Here is a 19,856-nt window from a genome sequence, read left to right as displayed (position 1 = left end):
CAGTGCATTAGGTACCAACAAATAATATGAATTTTAAAATAACCAAAACTTTCAAATGGGCTTCTTTGTTTAAATTTTTATTTACTTAATTTTTATTTAATTTCTTGTAGAAACGGGGTCTCTCTATGTTGCCCAGGCTGGTTTTGAACTCCTGGACTCAAGTGATCCTTCCGCTTCAGCCTTCCAAAGTGCTAGGATTACGGGTGTGAGCCACAGTGCTAGGCCATTAAAATGGGCTTCTTTTTAAAACTGCTATAAAATCTTTACTGGAGTTGGGCACTTAATACATATTAATACTTGTTGTTGTAGGGCAAAGGTCAGCAAACTACAGCCCATGTGCCAATGCCAGCTTGACTTGTTTTGTAAATAAAGTATTATGTGAACACAGCCATACTCATTTGTTTAGGGGTTTTTGTTTGTTTGTTTTTTGAGACAGGGTCTCACTCTATTGAACAGGTTGTAGTGCAGTGGTACAATCTCATCTCCCTGCAGCCTTGACTGCCCAGGCTCAAGTGATCCACCCACCTCAGCCTCCTGAGAAGCTGGGACTACAAGTGTGCACCATCACAATTAACAAATTTTTGTATTTTTTGTAGAGACAGGGTTTGCCACGTTGCCCAGGCTGGTCTTGAACTCCTGGCCTAAAGTGATCTGCCCACCTCAGCCTCCCAAAGTGCTGGTATTACAGATGTGAGCCACTGCACCCAACCATACAGGTGAAAATTTGTTTTACATATTGCCTACAGCTGCTCAAAGAAGAATCCAGTAGGTGCAACAAGGCCATATGGCCCTCAAAACCTAAAAATTTATTATCTAGCCATTTAAGAAAAAGCTTAACAAAACATGCTCTACAGCAATTAAAATAATTTAAATATCAAATGTATTTCCTGTTCATTTTTATGTGGTAGCCAGATTTCTCAAATACCATATTTATTAAGTAGGATTTTAACCTTCCAGTGATTTAAATTAGTACTGGTAAATAAGATAAAATAGTGATATACATGAACAATGTTGATACTACTTATACAATGACAATGATCCAAAAAGTTATTTCTCTATAGTAATACATGCACTTCTAGAAAACACACTCTAAATGTATTCTAGGGTTATTCAAAATATCAATTTAAGGTAAAGATTTAAGAAAAATTTATTCATCTCTTCCTAATTAGATGGTGAATACATTTTAAAAGTTTAAACTGTATTTGTTCTAGCTAGCTCCCTCTAAACTTATGCCTTTTGCTAAAGTTATTGAGTGTAAAAGGTACGTTGCTCACAGTGACAGGACAGTCAGAAACTGTCCCTCCTTAACACAAAGCCAGGTGGACACTCTTGGTTCAGGTGGACAGCACAGAAAAGTCCTCTGGAACAAAAGCCAAGAAGCTTTTGTGAGCTTGAGACACAAGGTCTTGTGGAGCCTGGGAAGCAGGAGATCAAGTTGGCTCCTGACTCTGCCATGCTCATGGTGGCCCCAATTGCCCCGAAATTAGTTTCTTCATATAGCACATAAGGGCATATTAACCTCTACCCTCAAACACACCAAGATCCTTGCTACTTATAGAAAAGTCAATGGAGAAAGTACCACAGTGGATCAGAAATGGGTTACATACTGTTAGACAGAATAGCCCTGCCAGGACGGACATTCATTACTCACCCACTGAAGATTTTAACAGGCAGATAAAGGGCAAATCTGTCAGACTAACAAGGCCTGGAACTGAGCATATGCTCAAGGATGACAGAGTAGAAACTAAAGATCTTCAACGTCCTTTTAAAAACAAACTTAAAAAAAATCTACTAAAAAATAATAGTCTTCATGTTATATAACATTTTTTATCTTTTCTTTTTTTGGGGGGGGAGGGCGGGGACAGGGTCTCATTCTGTCACCCAGGCTGGAGTGCAACAGAATAACCAGGGCTCGCTGCAGCCTTGAACTCCCAGGCTCAAGTGATCATCCTACTTCAGTCTCCGGAGTAGTTGGGTCTGCTGGCATGCATCACCATGCCCAGCTAATTTTTTTATTTTTTTGTAGAGCTAGGATCTTGCTATGTTTCCAGGGCTGGTCTCGAACTCCTGGGCTCAAGCAATCCTCCCACCTCTGCCTCCCAAAATGCTGGGATTACAGCATGCCCAACCAACAATTATCTAATAGTAGTCCACAGGGCTTCAGAGAGTCTGCAAAATGTGTGTGTTTTTAAGATAGGACAATTAAAAAAAAAAAAAAGATGCACACTCAAACATGTTCCAAGCCAAATGTTAAGACAATGAAGCCCGCCACCACACATAATTTTGTGTTGCTAGGATAGCTCAGTATTATGTTGACCTCAAAACGGAGCTTGTCCTCCCATCTCTGATTAATCAAAGTAACTACACAGCATGCTGTTCAGGAAAAGTCACCCTGACAATAGCCATGTGCATCACACTTGTCTCACTGTTGTATAACCAAATAGAGAAAAACAAATGAGCCACTGAAGTGCTCCAAGTCAGCAACTGTCTGTCACTCATAATTCTGACAGCATATTAGAATCATGGGAATATGCCCACCATTCACATGTCCAACCTCACAAGTAAAGATTATCCATTTTGAACTTTCAAAACTATTGCTGTTACCTGTTACACATTTTGGGGTTCTATGAAACAGTCCATTAGGAAAAGGGGTTCTGATATTCAAAAATGTTTGAAAACCACTGAACCAAGGTTTAATAAAGGTCTTAAATATCAGGTACCCTTGAATCCCAGAGGTTACTATGAAGGCTATTCAAAAAGACAAGACTCTCCCTCAGCCTAAAGTGTGTGTATGTATGTGTGTATGTATATGCGCATGTCCACTGGTGGTGCTGGGGAAGGGTTGGTCAGCCAGGCTAGATGGTACTATTACATTTCAAAAACAAATTTTTCTTGTTTCACTTCTCAACTGTAAATGTAAATCCCCGTAGCTAAGGCCGCATAGGGAAAGAGCACTTGACTGGGTGCCCTGGGTTCAAATCATAATCTGATGACTTATTTAATGGTTCTACAACAATGAAAGAAATCATATCTTCGTAATTTTGTTTTCCCAAATAAGTGACTTGAGATCACCTTGTTAGAGGTGAGATGGTGTTTCTGAAAACACTCCAGAAACTTTAAATCACTACTCAGCTGTACCCAGTTACCTTAGCTCCATAGAGTTGCTTTAGTTCTATTAACAAAAAGAGCACGACTGTGGTACATCCATAGCATGGAATACTACTGGACAATAAGAATAAATGACTACTGAAACACACAACAACATGGATGAATCTCAAGGATATTATACAGAGTAAAAAGGGCCTCTCTCAAAAAGATACATACCACGTGATTCCATTAACCAAGAATCATAAATTACATAATTATAGACAGTTAAAACAGTTTAGTGTTTCCAGGGTTAGGGATAAGTATGGCTACAAAGTATGGGTACCAGGAGGGGATCTCATGGTCTTAGTATACCTCAGTACCTTGATTGTGGGAGTGATTACACAAGGCTATACTTGTAATGAAAGCACACAGAGCTATATGCACACACAAATGAGTATGTGTATATCACTGGTAAAATCTGAATAAGCTCTAGTGATTATGCCAATGTCACCTGGTTTTGTAGTTTTGATATCCTACTGTGGGTTTATGGGCTTTTGCCATGGGAGGAAGACCAGCAGAGGAATTCATGGGACTCTCCTGTACATTTCTTTACAATCTCCTGTGAATCTATAATTATTTCAAAATAAAAGTGTTTTCTAAAAGCCCTGGGAAAATAAAAGGCAAAAAAGCAAATACATCTACTCATCTCCAGTTGTTCTGAAAGTTTAAAGAGCTACGGAAAAGTCCCAATGTTTCAAGAAATAAAAGGAAAGGGGATTGTTGAGTACAAAGACAACAAATTCAAAGATGAGAGGAAAAAATGCAACAGTATATTAAGTCAAGATCCAAAAGTGAATTTCAAAAATCCATGCCATGCAGATCACAAGGTCAGGAGTTCAAGACCAGCCTAGCCAATATGGTGAAACACCGTCTCTACTAAAAATACAAAAATTAGCCGGGCATGGTGGCAGGCGCCTATAGTCCCAGCTACTCAGGGGGCTGAGGCAGGAGAATCGCTTGAACCCGGGAGGCAGAGGTTGCAGTGAGGCGAGATTGCGCCATTGCACTCCAGCCTGGGTGACAGAGGGAGACTCCGTCTCAAAAAAAAAAAAAAAAAATTACCATAACAAAAATATTTTGCCAGGCGCGGTGGCTCACGCCTGTAATCCCAGCACTTTGGGAGGCCAAGGCAGGTGGATCACCTGAGGTCGGGAGTTCCAGACAAGCCTGACCAACATGGAGAAACCCCTTCTCTACTGAAAATACAAAAATTAGCCGGGCGTGGTAGCACATGCCTGTAATCCCAGCTACTCGGGCGGCGGAGGCAGGCGAATCGCTTGAACCTGGGAGGCAGAGGGTGGTGGTGAGCCGAAATCGCGCCATTGCACTCTAGCCTGGGAAACAAGTGCGAAACTCCGTCTCAAAAAGAAAAAAAAAAACAAACCCATGCCATGCCAACCTACAGTACTGAAAGGGCAAGGAAATAATATTCTATCACAGAAAGCAAGCCAAAGGGGCTGGGCCTATTTCTCATAATCTCAATAGGCTATACAGATTCTTATTGGACAATGGGCAGCCACCCCCTTTACTGGGAACAATCCCTGAACCCCCATTAACGCTATAATATAACACAGGTGGGCCCCAGGCAGTCTTTTTGCCCCTGTCGATAATCTGTAAGCTCTACTACCACCAGATCAGACAACTAGACCAGGGGAGAGCATTTGATCCATAACAAACCTCTTTCCCCTCTGGCCACAGGTGACTGTTCCAAAAACTAATATCTGATCTAAATTTGGCTGGAACTACTTACTCAGAAATTTAGAACTGGGACTAAGATTCTGACCTTGGTCTACCTAGCCTCTTGAACACAAAAATGTAAAATTGGGGCGAGGCCAAAGGTGGCCATTTTGCATTTTCCAAGAAAATAAGCAAGGAGTAAAATAAAAAAGAACCAAAAGGACTCCACAGAAGCAGGAAACAAGGCAGACCAAGGCCCTCAAGATGGAATTCCAGGTTCTGAGCCTGAAGGCAGCCCTGCCTCTGAGTCCTAGGACCCAGTCTATTTTCCCAACAATATTTGTACTTGCCCCTAAAAAAAAATCCTAACCAATATAACCATGACTTTTAAAAACTCAGCTTCCCAAGCCAGTTGGGCAGCTGTCAAGACACCCAGGGAACTTGTGACACCCTTAGGAGCCAGCCAGCCAGCGCCACCTCTCCCAAAACTGCGATTTACAGACAAGGGCCAGGGCAGGCAGGTGCTGGCCAGGCATGGTTTCCCCAAGCAGGTAAGGAGGTCCCACCCACCACAGGCACATCTCAGAGATGGAGATGACAGACTCAAATGTCAGGAAAATAAAGAAAAAGAAACATAGAAGTTATAAAGCCAGCCTGCATGACTTTGGATCTTAAAGAAAATTTACCTCAAAGAGAAGATAAGAGTCCATGGGAAGATTAAACTGCCACTCCAAAGATTTCAGTCCCTGCTGTTCAACTCCTCACTTTGTGACCACAGGCAAGGCCCTTCCCATTTGTGGGTCCCAGCTGCCTCAAGCAGAGCATGAGAGGTTTAGACTCAGTGATCCCTAAAGTCCTCTCTTACTCCATCAATGGACTATGTATGGCAGCCTGGAACTCTGAGGAAGCCAAACGAAAAAGCGAAGCTCAGTCTGCTGCCGCTCATGCTGTGTATCTGGGGCTCTGCTATGACTTGCCATTGTTGCTGGCCTCAAAATTCCCTCCAAGGACCAGTTTGTGCTTCTCTAGACCTGTTTCCTGGAAGCTCTGCCTACCTGAATCATGAAGTCATTTTCCTCCTGGACCTCACAGATGCAGCGGACCACCTCGAAGTCATAGCGGTCATCCCCATCAAGTTCCTCATCTGGGTTGGTGGTCACATCCACATCTTGGCCATACTCATCATCGCTCCAGAGAAAGCTCTCAGAAGAGGACTCACTCAAATTATCCTCCTCTACGAGGAAAGGGAAAACAACAGTTACTATATTAGGTTATAAAATTAAAAAACCTTTGATTGTCAAGAATGAAAAATGACATTATAGTCCCATACCTCCAAGCAAGAACATTCATAGGGCAAGGAAACGAGGATGCCAATCTGTCCTTGGATCTGTCATTTAGTAACAGCCCAAACAAAGCATGCTGCCTGGCAGTGAACTCAACTCCACTTCCTCATTTCACTGAGAGAATGAAGCCCAACGGCAGTGGCTACTCAAGATCATAGAACTCAGTGGCAGAGGAGCTACAACTCCCCATGAACCACACAGGCCACCATCCCTGACAACTCTAACATGTTCTTCAGCCTCACCCCATCCAGTCAGGACCTGGCTTACAGTCTGTCTGTATCCAGGGCTACCTTTAAAACTCTGTAAACAAAGGCTGAGCATGGTGGTTCATGCCTCTAATACCAGCACTTTGGGAGGCCGAAGGAGGAGGATTGCTTGCACTCAAGAGTTCAAGTCAAGCCTGGGCAACATGGCAAAACCCCATCTCCACTAAAAGAAAAAGAAAAATTAGCTGGGCATGGTGATGCATGTCTACAGTCCCAGCTACTCAGGAGGCTGAGGCAGGAGGATCCCTTGAGCCTGCGAGTTTGAGGCTGCAGTGAGCTATGATCACACCACTGCACTCCATCCTGGGTGACAGCGTGAGACTTTGTCTCAAAAGACAAACAGGCTGGGCACAGTGGCTCACGCCTGTAATCCTAGCACTTTAGGAGGCCAAGGTGGGCCGATCACTTGAGCCTAGGATTTGAGACCAGCCTGGCCAACGTGGTGAAACCCTGTCTCTACTAAAAATACAAAAAAATTAGCCAGGTGTGGTGGTGTGCGCCTGTAATCCCAGCTATGGGGAGGCTGAGGCAGGAGAATCACTTGAACCCAGGAGGCAGAGGTTGCAGTGAGCCAAGATCACGCCACTGCACTCCAGCCTGGGTGACAGAGTGAGACTCCGTCTCAAAAACAAAAATCAAAAACAAAAACTCTGTAGACAGTGAGGAATGAGGAAGAGGAAGATTCCAGGGATAATCAGAGGCAGAATCACTTGATGCCTGATTAGTTATAATCACAGCTAACTTTTACTAAGCGCTTGTTCTGAACCAGACACTGTTCTAAGTCAGGCATAACTATTAATATTTTATTGCACTTCACAGATATTGTATCTTTTTTTACAAATTGAAGGTGTGTGGCGCAACCCTGAAAGTCTATTGACACCATTATTGCAAAAGCAAATACTCTGTGTCTGTCAGCATTTTTAAGCAATAAAGTATTGTTTTACTTTTTATTATTTTTATTTTATTTATTTATTTTTGAGACAGGGTCTCATTCTTTCTCCCAGAGTGCAGTGGCATGATCACAGCTCACTGCAGCCTTGACCTCCTGGGCTCAGGTGTTCCTCCCACCTCAGCCTCCTAAGTAGCTGAGATTACAGGAGCATGCCACAACAACCGGCTAACTTTTTTTGTATTTTTTGTAGAGGCAAGGTTTGCCATGTTGCCCAGGCTGGTCTTGAACTCCTGGGGTCAAGCAATCCACCCGCCTCAGCCTCCCAAAGTGTTGGGATTACAGGTGTGGGACATTGCACCCAGCTTTCATTTTTTAAATTGTCAGTTAACATAATGAAATGTATTGCTAGTTCAAATTTTTGAACATTACAGCAAAACAAGATTGATCTAATGAACACACATGTCACATTTTTCAGGACATATGGAATAACTAAACTAATTTTATCTCAAATAAAGTTTTAAGAAATGTAACAGTCCAGGCGCGGTGGCTCATGCCTGTAATCCCAGCACTTTGGGAGGTCGAAGTAGGTGGATCACAAGGTCAGGAGTTCAAGACCAGCCTGACCAACATGGTGAAACCCTGTGTATACTAAAAATACAAAAATTAGCCGGGCATGGTGGCATAAACCTGTAATCCCAGCAACTTGGGAGGTTGAGACAGGAGAATTGCTTGAATCCGGGAGGCAGAGGTTGCAGTGAGCCAAGATCGCACCACTGCACTCCAGCCTGGGCGACAGAGTGAGACTCTGTCTCAAAAACAAAAACAAAGCAAAACAAAACAAAAAAAAACTAAAAATATATATATATTTTAAAATATAAATATATATATAAAAACCCTTTCTCAAGAGGGCTCAAAGATATGTTTTAAGAGTCGTGTGTGTGAACAAATACTGTCATTCACCTGCACATCCACTTACACTTCAATGCCTTCATATGTACCATCCTGTAGCAGGACACACTGGCCAATGCAGCAAGTGAGAAGGCTTTTCAATGCCAGCAGGACTTTGTAACACCTGGGTGAGTGGGTGCCTCCCCTTCCAGGGCCCATATTAGGTTGAGCGCATATATATATGTGTGTATGTGTGTGTATATCTATATATATATATAAAACATTTTACCTTTTTTTTACATATATATGTATATGTATATATATAACATATTTTACTGGGTTTTTTTTTTTTTTTTTTGAGACGGAGTCTGGCTTTGTCACCCAGGCTGGAGTGAAGTGGCGTGATCTTGGCTCACTGCAACCTCTGCCTCCCAGATTCAAGCGATTCTCCTGCCTCAACCTCCCGAGTAGCTGGGATTACAAGGCAGACACCACCACGCCTGGCTAAGTTTTTGTATTTTTGCAGAGATGGGTTTCACCATGTTGGCCAGGCTGGTCTCGAACTTCTGGGCTCAAGTGACCCACCTGCCTCACCTCACAAAGTGTAGGGATTACAAGTGTGAGCTACCGCGCCTGGCCACCAATTTTTACATTGAATAATTTTTCTATTGAGTTGAGTTCTTATATATTCCAGCTACTAATCTCTTGTTGATGAATAGTTTACAAATATTTTCTTTCATTCAGTAGGTTTTCGGTTCACTCTATTAATCGTTTAGTTTGCTGTGCATAAGCTTTTCAGCTTGATGCAATCCCACTTGTCCATTTCTGTATTTGTTGTCTATGCTTTTGAGGACTTACTCCAAAAAACTTGACATTTCTCAACACAGCAATATTTTTCAATTAAGGTATATGCATTGTTTTAGACATATGCTACTGAACACTTAAGAGACTACAATATAGTATAAACATAAGTTTTGTAAACACTGGGAAAATAAAAATTATGTCTGACTAGCTTTATTTGTTTTATTGTAGTGGCCTAGAACCAAACCCGTAATATCTCCCAGGTATGCTTATATTTTCCAATAAATGATCAGCAAATGATCAGGACAGAAGAGCCTCCTTACCCAATGCTTTCACTTTCCCTTTGTGGTGTCCAGATTCTGGGCCATGAAGCTGCGGGCTCATATGGACCCCTGGCTTGTGTGAGGACCCACACCTGGTAACAGCAAATGCCTTGGGTGGAGAAGGTTCCTGGGAGGTGTCACTGATCTCCTCACTGCAGGGGCATTCTGGAAGAACAGGATCAGGAAGGAATGAATAACCCTAGTTAACACTGGTGCATTCTAGAATCAATCTCATCCAACCAACAAGCCTCCTTTTTAAGCAGCACAAAGGCTCAGGGACAATTCAACCAAAAAGAGGTGTGGAGAGCAGATGAAGGGGCCCAAACGCCTCCTCTTAAGTATTGACCCTCTCCTCTTTTTCTGATAAGATTGTTTTTCTAAGCTAGAAGATACACCGAGAATAAAACATGGCATCCTTTAAGTCCCAAGTCAGAATATATAGATTTTTCTAAACATTTTTGTGAGGGCTAGACACAGTTTTTAAGAAGGGAATCCTTTCTCAAGAGGGCTCAAAGATGTGTTTTAAGAGTCGTGTGTGTGAACAAATACCATCATTCACCTGCACATCTGCTTACACTTCGATGCCTTCATCTGTACCATCCTGCAGCAGGGCACACTGGCCAAGGCAGCAAGTGAGAAGGCTTTTCAATGCCAGCAGGACTTTGTAACACCTGGGTGAGTGGATGCCTCCCCTTCCAGGGCCCATACTAGGTTGAGCCCACAAGCCCTGGTAAGAGACTATTGGTCCTTCCTCTGCTCAGCGCAGGCCCAGAGGCCATAATGGGAGAAAGCAACCCCTCCCCATTCATAGTAAGGAAACCTAAGTGAAACCCTCAGGAAAAAAAATTACCAGGTTTGGTTTTCTTTTTCTTTTTCTTTTTCTTCTTTGGCTTCACTCTCACAAACTCCTTGAATTTCTTCTCTTTATTCTTTTCCTTGTCTTTTGTAGCTAGAATTAAACACAAATGTTGGCATTTTAACATTTTGTTTTCAATGCTGGGGTGCTTATTCTTCTCCTAAGCAAGCATGTCCGATGGGCCTGGCTCTGCCTGGGAAGTCTGGAGCAGATTGCTCCAGTCTGGAGGCAGAGCCACGCCTCCATCACTTAGCCTTTCAGTCCAGCTCAGCACACTCTGGCCCATGGCCCGTCACTGTAAATGGATTTTAGTGAAACACGCCATGTTCATTGGTTACGTGTCTTTCACACTTCAACAGCAGAGCTGAAAAGTGAGGACAGAGACCTTTCAACCCCAAGGTTGAAAGTATTTATTATCTGGCCCTTTACAGACAAGTTTGCAAAACTCTACTTAGATCACTGCTCCTCAACCCTGGCTACATACTGGAATCACCTGGGGATCTGATTTTTGTTGTTTTCATCGCCATGTCACCCAGGCTGGAGTGCAGTGGCGCGATCTCAGCTCACTGCAACCTCCGCCTCCCGGGTTCAAGCGATTCTCCTGCCTCAGCCTCCAGAGTAGCTGGGACTACAGACACACGCCACCACACCTGGCTAAATTTTGTATTTTTAGTAGAGACGGGGTTTCACTATGTCGGCCAGGCTGGTCTTGAACTCCTGACCTCAGGTGATCCAGCCGCCTCAGCTTCCCAAAGTGCTGGGATTATAGGTGTGAGCCACCACATCCAGCCAGGATTCTGTTGCTTGTTTCATTCTTTTTCTAAAAATTGAGGTACCATTCATATAACATAAAATTATTTTTAAATGAACAGTTCATGCCTTCTAAATACCAAAACTTTATCCTCTCTACTCTACAACAAAACTCCTTAAGATGTCAATCCTCCCTGTCCAAACTTCTCCCTTCACAGTTTTTCCTAATTACATTCTAAAAAGCTTCCCACCTACCACTCTACTGAGATCAGTTTTCAAAATTAATAACCTCACCATTGAAAAATCCAGTCGTTGCTGGGTGTGGTGGCTCACGCCTGTAATCCCAGCACTTTGGGAGGCCGAGGCGGGCAGATCACAAGGTCAGGAGTTCAAGACCAGCCTGACCAACATGGTGAAACCCCGTCTCTCTAAAAATACAAAAATTAGCTGGGTCTGGTGGCGTGTGCCTGTAATCCCAGCTACTCAGGAGGCTGAGGCAGGAGAATCGCTTGAACACGGGAGGCGGAGGCTGCAGTGAGCCGAGATCATGCCATTGCACTCCAGCCTGGCGACAGAGCGAGACTCCATCTCAAAGAAAAAAAAAAAAAAAGAAAGAAAGAAAAATTCAGTCGTAGCCGGGCACGGTGGCTCATGCCTGTAATCCCAGCACTTTGGGAGGCCAAGGCAGGTGAATCACCTGAGGTCAGGAGCTTGAGATCAGCCTGACCCACATGGCAAAACCCCGTCTCTACTAAAAATATAAAAATTAGTCAGGCGTGGTGGCAGATGCCCGTAATCCCAGCTACTTGGGAGGCTGAGGCAGAAGAATTGCTCGAATTGGGGAGGCGGAGGTTGCAGTGAGCCCAGATCGCACCATTGCACTCCAGCCTGGGTGACAGAGTGGGAATCTGTCTCCAAAACAAACAAACAAAAAAATCCAGTCGTTTCTTCTTCTCTTACCAAATATATCTGTAGGATTTCAAGTAATTCACCATGCCTTACTTTTTAGATATCAACAAGAGTTTATACGTACATATATCCTATGACCTTGCCATCCACTACAACATATTCATTCAAGAGAAAGCATCACTTATGTCCACACAGAGACTTATACATGAAGACTCATAGCAGTTTTAGTTGTAATCGCCCCACACTGAAAACTGCCCAAATGTCCATCAAGTGAATGTACAAATAATTCATGATGTATCCACACAATGGAAGACTTTTCAGCAATAAAGGTAGGAACAGCAGGCCGGGCACAGTGGCTCACGCCGGTAATCCCAGCACTTTGGGAGGCCAAGGCAGGCGGATCACGAGGTCAGGAGATTGAGACCATCCTGGCTAACATGGTAAAACCCTGTCTCTACTAAAAATACAAAAAAAATTAGCCGGGCGTGGTAGCAGGCGCCTGTAGTCCCAGCTACTGGGGAGGCTGAGGCAGGAGAATGGCGTGAACCCAGGAGGTGGAGCTTGCAGTGAGCTGAGGTCTGGCCACTGCACTCCAGCCTGGGCGACAGTGCGAGACTCCGTCTCAAAAAATAAAAATAGAAAAAAAGGTACGAACAGCAACATAAGTGAATCTCAAAGTATGCTGGGTGAAAGGAGCCAGACAAAACAAGTGCACACTGCAGGATTCCATTTCTACAATAGTCTGCAAAATGAAAACAAACCATCTGGGCATGCTGGCTCACTCCCAGCACTTTGGGAGGCCAAGGTAGGCAGATCAGCTGGGGTCAGGAGTTCAAGACCAGCATGACCAATACGATAAAACCCCATCTGTACTAAAAATACAAAAATTAGCTGGGTGTGGTGGCTCATGCCTGTAATCCCAGCTACTTGGGAGGCTGAGGCAGGAGAATCGCTTGAGCCCAGGAGGCAGAGGTTGTAGTGAGTTGAGATCGTGCCACTTCACTCCAGCCGGGGCAACACAGCGACTCCATCTCGGGGGGGAAGAAAAAAGAGAGAAAACACACCACAAGTAACAGTAAGCAGAATAGTGGTTGCCTGGAGCTCAGGGGGAGGGGAGAGGTGGGAAGGAGGAACTAAAAAGGGGCATGAGGAAAGTTTGGGAGGGAATGGAATATGTTTACTATCTTGATTGTGGTGATAGTTGGGTATAAATGTATGTCAAATCTCACCAATTATACCATTTAAATATGTGTAGTTCATTGTACAATTAAGTCTCGATACAGCTGTAAAGAAAAACAACCAATTCAGTTGCATTTAGTACATTCACAATGTTGTACGACCACTTTGATATAGTTCTAAGAACATTTCCATCACTCCAAAGTAAAACCCTTTACCATTAAGCAGTATTTCCCCTCCCCTAAGCCCTTCCCCTCAGCCCCACCAACCTGCATCTGACTCCATGGGCTTATCTACTCTGGATATCTCATAAATATGGAACCATACAATATGTGACCTTTTGTGTCTGGTTTCTTTCATTTAGCATGATGTTTTCAAGGATATCAGGATTTTTTAAACTTTCCAAGTGATTCTGATATGGAATCAAGATATCCACAAAGCAGGTGTGAGGCAGGGTAGACAATCAGATTCCATTTTAACTAAGCACTTGTGTGCAAGGAAACCACAAATATCTCATTTAATCCTTACAACACCTTGTGTGTATATCATTCCCATTTTACAGGCCGGGAAACTGACGCTCAGAGAGGTGAAATCACCCACCTGACATCACATAGGTATTTAAAAGCAAATTGGTCTGACTCTCCAGCACCATGTCTCCTCTGCAACCCAGGCCCCTCTCCCAAATTAGCACTTGGTAACCATCAGAAAGGAAGAGTGGGCTGTGCCTACTGGCTGGCAAGCCTGGAATCTATAGGCAGAGTTGATCTACTGGCTAGAGAACATAGGACTTAAGGGTATTTGAGCTCCTTAACTTTTAAAATACCCTGCAACTAGAAAGAAAGTCAACAAACATGAAAGCTGGAGAGAACTTAGACCAATTTGTAAAAGCACTCATTTTTAAAACCAAAAAACCAAGGCCCAAAGACAGCAGACTGGCAAAACATGGTCAGATGCCTTCTGAATTTCAAAAAAGCTATCAGTCATTTTTACTTTTCATTGATCCTGAGAACAGGGTCTTCCCCAAACATAAAAACAAAACTCATTTTTACACAGTTTGACTACCACCGTATTATTAGCATGGTTTCAATTCATTTAGGCAACAGATACCATGCATATACTATGTTCCAGGCACATTCTAGGGAGGAGGGATATTGCAATGAACAAAGACAGATAACACCCCCTGTCCCTCACAGTGCTACATTCTATTCAGTTGGTGCAAAAGTAATTGCTGTTTTTGCCACTGAAAGTCACAGCAAAAACCACAATTACTTTTGCACCAACCTAAAAAGCTGATGGGGCAGCAAACTATGAATAGGAGGGAATTTCCTCAACTGGATAAAGAACTTCTTTGCAGCCAACTTCATACTTAATGGTAAGAAATTGGATGCTTTCCCCTTAAGATCAGGAAGAAAGCAAAGTGCCTCTCTCACTACTCCTATTCAACATTTTACTGGAAATCTTAGCGAGTGGAATAAGCCAGAAAAGGAAATAAAAGCTCTACAGATTGAAATGGAAGAAATAACACTATCTTTGTTTGCAGATGATCTGTCTATGTAGAATATCCCAAAGAATTGATCAAAACAAAAACTGCCAGAACAGCACTTACAGCAAGGTTACAAGACACAAAGTTAATATACAACAATCTATTGCTTTTCTATATGCCAGCAATGAATAACTGGAATTTGAAATAAAGAAATAGCAAGGAGATCTGTATGGCTCCAATGGAACTGAAATTAGAATTAGGTTGAGTAAGGGAAAGAAGCAGATGGAGGCTAGCAGCAGATCATGATGAAGGGCCCTGTGAGGAAGTTGGCTTTTACTATGAGTGATTTAGGGAGCCACTGGAAGGATCTCAGCAAAGGAGGGATATTATCTGTTGTACCTTCACCCACACTCCCCCACAACACACACACAGACTGCTCCCTGATCCAGTTTTTATTTGTAAATTCAGGTTTTAGTGACCTCCAACTAAAGTAATTATACCCATCAGCTTAGTGAAATGCTAACAGAATTTATCTTGTCAGCAGCAGAACTGCCTGAAGCAGCAACATAATCTAGGTCCTAAATCCTTGAGACAGAGAGGGCAAGATGTAGAGGAAAACTGCCCAATGCTAGGGCATACCTGGTTATCTGGCTAAAGATAGTGGTCATTTGTAAACTCCAGTGGCAGAACTTGCAGGCCCTAGAGAAGACACAGAGAATTGCCCAGCAAGGACTGAGCTAAGGCAGGTGAGTCCCTGAGGAACAGGAGTAGACAAGGTGACAACAGGCAGAAATCCCCAGACTGCCAGGTGCACAGGAAGTCTCCTGCAGGGAGGCACTCCTATCTCCCACTCCAGGGCCTGGGACAGGCACTCTTCCCTGGAATCATAAAAGACAGCAGAGCCTCAAAGTGAGAGTATGGGCTTCACGACAGATTCAAATCATGGCTCCACCACCTGCTAGAGCTGTAAATATTGGTTCAAGTTAATCCATCTCATCTGCACCTTAGTTTCTAATCTATAAATTAGGCATTATAGATGCCTAATATGCCAACATTAGAGCATCCAAATTCTTAAAACAAGTACTTCCAGACCTAAAGAAAGACTTAGTCACATAATTTTAGTGGGGGACTTCAACACCCCTCTGACACAGCATTAGAAAGATCATCGAGGCAAAAAACAAAGAAATACTGGACTTAAATCCAGCAATGACAAACTATACATTCCACCCATCTGCAAATGGCAAATAATCTAAAATTGACCACATGCTTGGCCATAAACCAAGTATCAGTGAATTCAAATCACTGAAATCATATCAACCACACTCTGAGACCACAGTGGAATAACTGCATAAATTAGGCATAACAGCACCCACCTCAGAGGGTTTGTTCTGATAACTAAATAAGATAATACAAGTAACGAACTTGGAACAGCGCTCAGCACATGAAGTACTCAAATGTCAGCTGTTATTATCTTGCTTGCAATATTCTTTCCCTGGAAAGCAGTGCTGGTCGCTGGTCTGCTGTCAACTCTCTCTCTGGACAGCTTTACCAATTGTTCCATGACCCACAGAGCATGTACTGGCTGTGGAGCTTCCTCCCGGCTGCCCTGACTAGGTTGGACAAAGAGTGACTTCCTGCCAGGCTCTGGATCAGAGAGCAGCTTGTCACCTAAGCAGGGTGAGGCTTTCCTCCAGGATGGCCACTTGTCCTCTCCCCAAGCTGCAGGTGTCCATCAGGAGAAATACCAGAGGCCCTCTTGCTCCTCCATACAGCTGACTCTTGAGTATTCCATCCAATCACTGACTTATGAGAGCAGAAGGACAACTGTCATCAGACCGCCACTTCCAGGAGGGAAAAGAATAGCATCACCACCACCTATGGGGTAACTGCTTGTACACCACAGAGCTCAGCCAAGAGGCTGGGACAAGCACTGACCAGAGCATGTTCTGATCTGCACAAGGGGGTGGTAGCTCAAGGGCAGAACAGAGGCAGATATGGGCTTGGAGGGGTTCTCTCTGCCTATCAGAGAAGTGGTAGTCAGGGTCTGCCACCATCATTTCACCATGTCTACCTTCCCAATCTCATCTCCTATCAGTCCCCTACCATGAGTCCCACCCAGATACCAACCCAGGATGGCCCTCCAATAACCCCTCCCTCCTCAAGCCCTGCATTCTTCTTAGCTCATGTGGTAGAGGCTGCAGTGCCCTTCCCAACACTATTTCTCCACTTCTTCCATAGGAAGAGTTCATGTTCCATGTTCCCTTGAGAGAGGGGTGGCAGATGTTCTGCCTATTGGATACAAGAAGTGATGTGTGGCACTTCTGGGTTGTGCCTTAAAAGAAAGGAGCATACTTTCCCTTCATTTCCCTTCCCAGCAGCTGAAAGATAAGCAAGGCAGGGAGCCATTTTGGACACCAAAGAAGAGCAGCACCTGGGGCAACAACGGGGAGAAAGCAAGGCCCAGGGACCTTCAGAGCCTGGTGGAACAACGGGGAGAAAGCAAAGCCCCGGGACCTTCAGAGCCTGAGCACAGCCACCATGGGTAACTTGCAGTTCATCCTGAGAGGGAAATAAACTTCTCTGATTTTAGCCAGCTATGTTGTTCTCTCTGTTATGGCACCATAATCCATATTCTAATTAAGCTCACACTGCTCTTTTTGTTTTAAGGGGAGGAGGACATGTTCCTGCGATAAGGCCAGTGTAGTCCCATGAGAAAAGGTGTGGATGGCAATGAAGAGGTGCCCACTCCAGTGCCCCAAGGCTCACTTTGGCCTAAAACTGAGGTTTACCCAGGGTGAGAGCACGACTCAAACAGATGTAGCAATAAGTAATAATAAGCACAGGAGAGGCCCTCTTTGACACTAGAAAATTCTTTCTGAGCCTAACCTGTATTCAGGACTGAACTCACCTACGTAGAAAGAAACCCAAGGGAGCCTGAGCTGGCTACTGGAAGAGAATTTATTAAGTGACTCTGGTATACTGAGAAACCTCATTTGGAAAAGCAAATCTAAACTGACCTTCTAAATTCATTTTGCAACTAAAGGCTTGGCTGAGAGCAGAAGAACCATATGAGTGACAGGATTACAGAAGGCTGGCATCAGAAGGGGCACCTTAGGGACAGATGATTGGTTTATTCCCCTTGATGCCTCTGAACCCTTGCTATGCCTATTCCTGGCACAGGGATGCTTTTCCTCTTCCCGACTTCTGGTCCAATTCCTATCTAGCCTCACTCCTTAAGGCATGGGTTAGTCTGCTCAGGCTGTTATAACAAAACATTATGTTATATGTGGCTTAAACAACAGATATTTCTTTCTCACAGTTCTGGAGGTTGGAAACTACAAGATCAAGGTGCCAGACTATTTGGTTCCCAGTGGCCCCTCTTCCCAGTTTGCAGATGGCCATCTTCTTGCTACATCCTCACATGGGGGGATAGGGGGAGCTCTCTGATCTCTTCCTATAATCCCACTAATCCCATCATGAAGGCCCCACCCTCATGACATCATTTAAACTTAATTATTGCCAAATACCATCACACTGAGGGTTAGGACTTCAAAAGATGAATTTTAGGGAGGAAGGCAGGACACAATTCAATTCACAGCAAGGCCTAACTCAAATGTCACCTTCTCCTCTCAACAGTCCAGCTACTACCCTACAGGCAAAATCTGAATCTGTGTTCCCACAGCACTTTACATGTTCCTAACACAGAACTTAGCTTTCTCACGTTGTTTATGAGCTTTTCTCCCCACATGAAAGGGCCTGGTCTCATGCATACCTAGCTCTACATCATCACTTTAGAAATGAGGAGATCAGCCAGGCACGGTGGCTCATCTTTGTAATCCCAGCACTTTGGGAGGCCAAGGCAGGCAGATCATCTGAGGTCGGGAGTTTGAGACCAGCCTGACCAACACGGAGAAGCCCAGTCTCTACTAAAAATACAAAATTAGCCAGGCATGGTGGTGCACGCCTGTAATCCCAGCTACTCGGGAGGCTGAGGCAGGAGAATCATTTGAATCCGGGAGGCAGAGGTTGTGGTGAGCCGAGATCGCACTATTGCACTCCAGCCTGGGCAACAAGAGCGAAACTTCATCTCAAACAAACAAAAAAAAAGAAAGAGAAAGAAAGAAAAGAAAGGAAGGAAGGAAGGAAGGAAGAGAAAAGAAATCAGATCTGTGAAGAGACCTGCCTGAGATCACAAAGGGAACAGTGGCAGGTTGCTACTAAGATCAGTCTACGGACTCTCAGACCAGAACTACTACTTCTGCCCAACCTTACCAACCCAGAAATTGAGGAGTCCAAAGCCAAGAAATCTCTGCAGGGTACTTTCGAGTCCCAGTGGTTTTGCTGGAAGCCCCAGGAATCTCCATCAGAGAAATCCATGAGAACCCAAGTTCGGGACCACTTGAGGCCAGGAGTTCAAGACCAGCCTGGACAACATGGCAAAACCCCATCTGTACTAAAAATACAAAAATTAGCTGGGTGTGGTGGTGAATGCCTGTAATCCCAGCTATTTGGGAGGCTGAGGCAGGAGAATTGCTTGAACCCCGAAGGCAGAGGTTGCAGTGAGCCAAGATCACGCCACTGCACTCCAGGCTGGGCAACAGAGTGAGATTCTGTCTCAAAAAAAAAAAAAAAAATCAGAGCATTCAGCATAAAGGGGGTACTTTTTTACAGTTACTATTATCACGCAGCACAAATCCTATAATATTCTGTTTTTCACTTAAACAGAATGTCAAGTTCACACTGCCTGTAAACTAAAACACAGGCTGCCTGGTATCAGAGTCCCACTGTGAAACGTCTCCCAGTGAAACGTCTCCCCAACTGAACTCCCCACACTGTCTGAAATTCCACCCTAGAGATAAGAGCTTTCTCAGAAGCCTGAGGTGAAACCACGATACTATTAAGTTGGTTCTATTCTTTCAAATTTTTGGTTATCAGATTAGTCAAGTATCCAGTAAAACCGTGACAAACTGGGGCAAGGCTTTGATGGGAGAAAGGTAAGGGGTGATGCCTGGAACAGGGGTGCCTTCTGGAGAGCTGCAGCAGAATAAGGCAGCCACACTACAGAATCTTCAGCATACACTACTATGTTCACTCTCATTGATAGCTAGCTACGTGATAAACACTGAACATGTCTACTGAGCCCCATCCACATATGATAATACCGAGGCTCTTGCTGGTTAGTGGCACAGTCAGGGCTGGTGGCCAGGCTTTCAATTTTCCATCTGGATCACAGCGAGATGGATGGTCTAGTTCCTTCGGTCTGGTAACTGCTAAACGTATCAGCAATGAGGCATGGGAGATACATTTGGGTAATCGCCATGTTGTCTAGGAGGCTGTGTCCACCT

At 44.0% G+C, this 19,856-nt stretch overlaps 1 protein-coding gene across 9 annotated transcripts in view; it reads right to left on the bottom strand.

The window, feature by feature from the left end:
• The window catches only part of PHF20 (PHD finger protein 20), a 184,482-nt gene that overhangs the window by 27,137 nt on the left and 137,489 nt on the right, over positions 1-19,856 (bottom strand). For all 9 annotated transcript variants that reach the window (XM_001165874.6, XM_054674689.2, XM_063802871.1 and 6 more), the window contains 3 exons: positions 10,188-10,286; positions 9,338-9,502; positions 5,880-6,058 (listed from right to left, as the gene is read on the bottom strand). In XM_001165874.6, coding sequence (XP_001165874.4) covers positions 5,880-6,058; positions 9,338-9,502; positions 10,188-10,286 — 443 coding nt within the window. The remainder of the gene's footprint in view (positions 1-5,879; positions 6,059-9,337; positions 9,503-10,187; positions 10,287-19,856) is intronic.

Source organism: Pan troglodytes, chromosome 21 (genome assembly GCF_028858775.2).
Source record: "Pan troglodytes isolate AG18354 chromosome 21, NHGRI_mPanTro3-v2.0_pri, whole genome shotgun sequence".
Classification (NCBI taxonomy): domain Eukaryota; kingdom Metazoa; phylum Chordata; class Mammalia; order Primates; family Hominidae; genus Pan; species Pan troglodytes.
The sequence above is the reverse complement of the archived record's forward strand: the minus strand, read 5'-3'. Positions and strand labels throughout refer to the sequence as shown.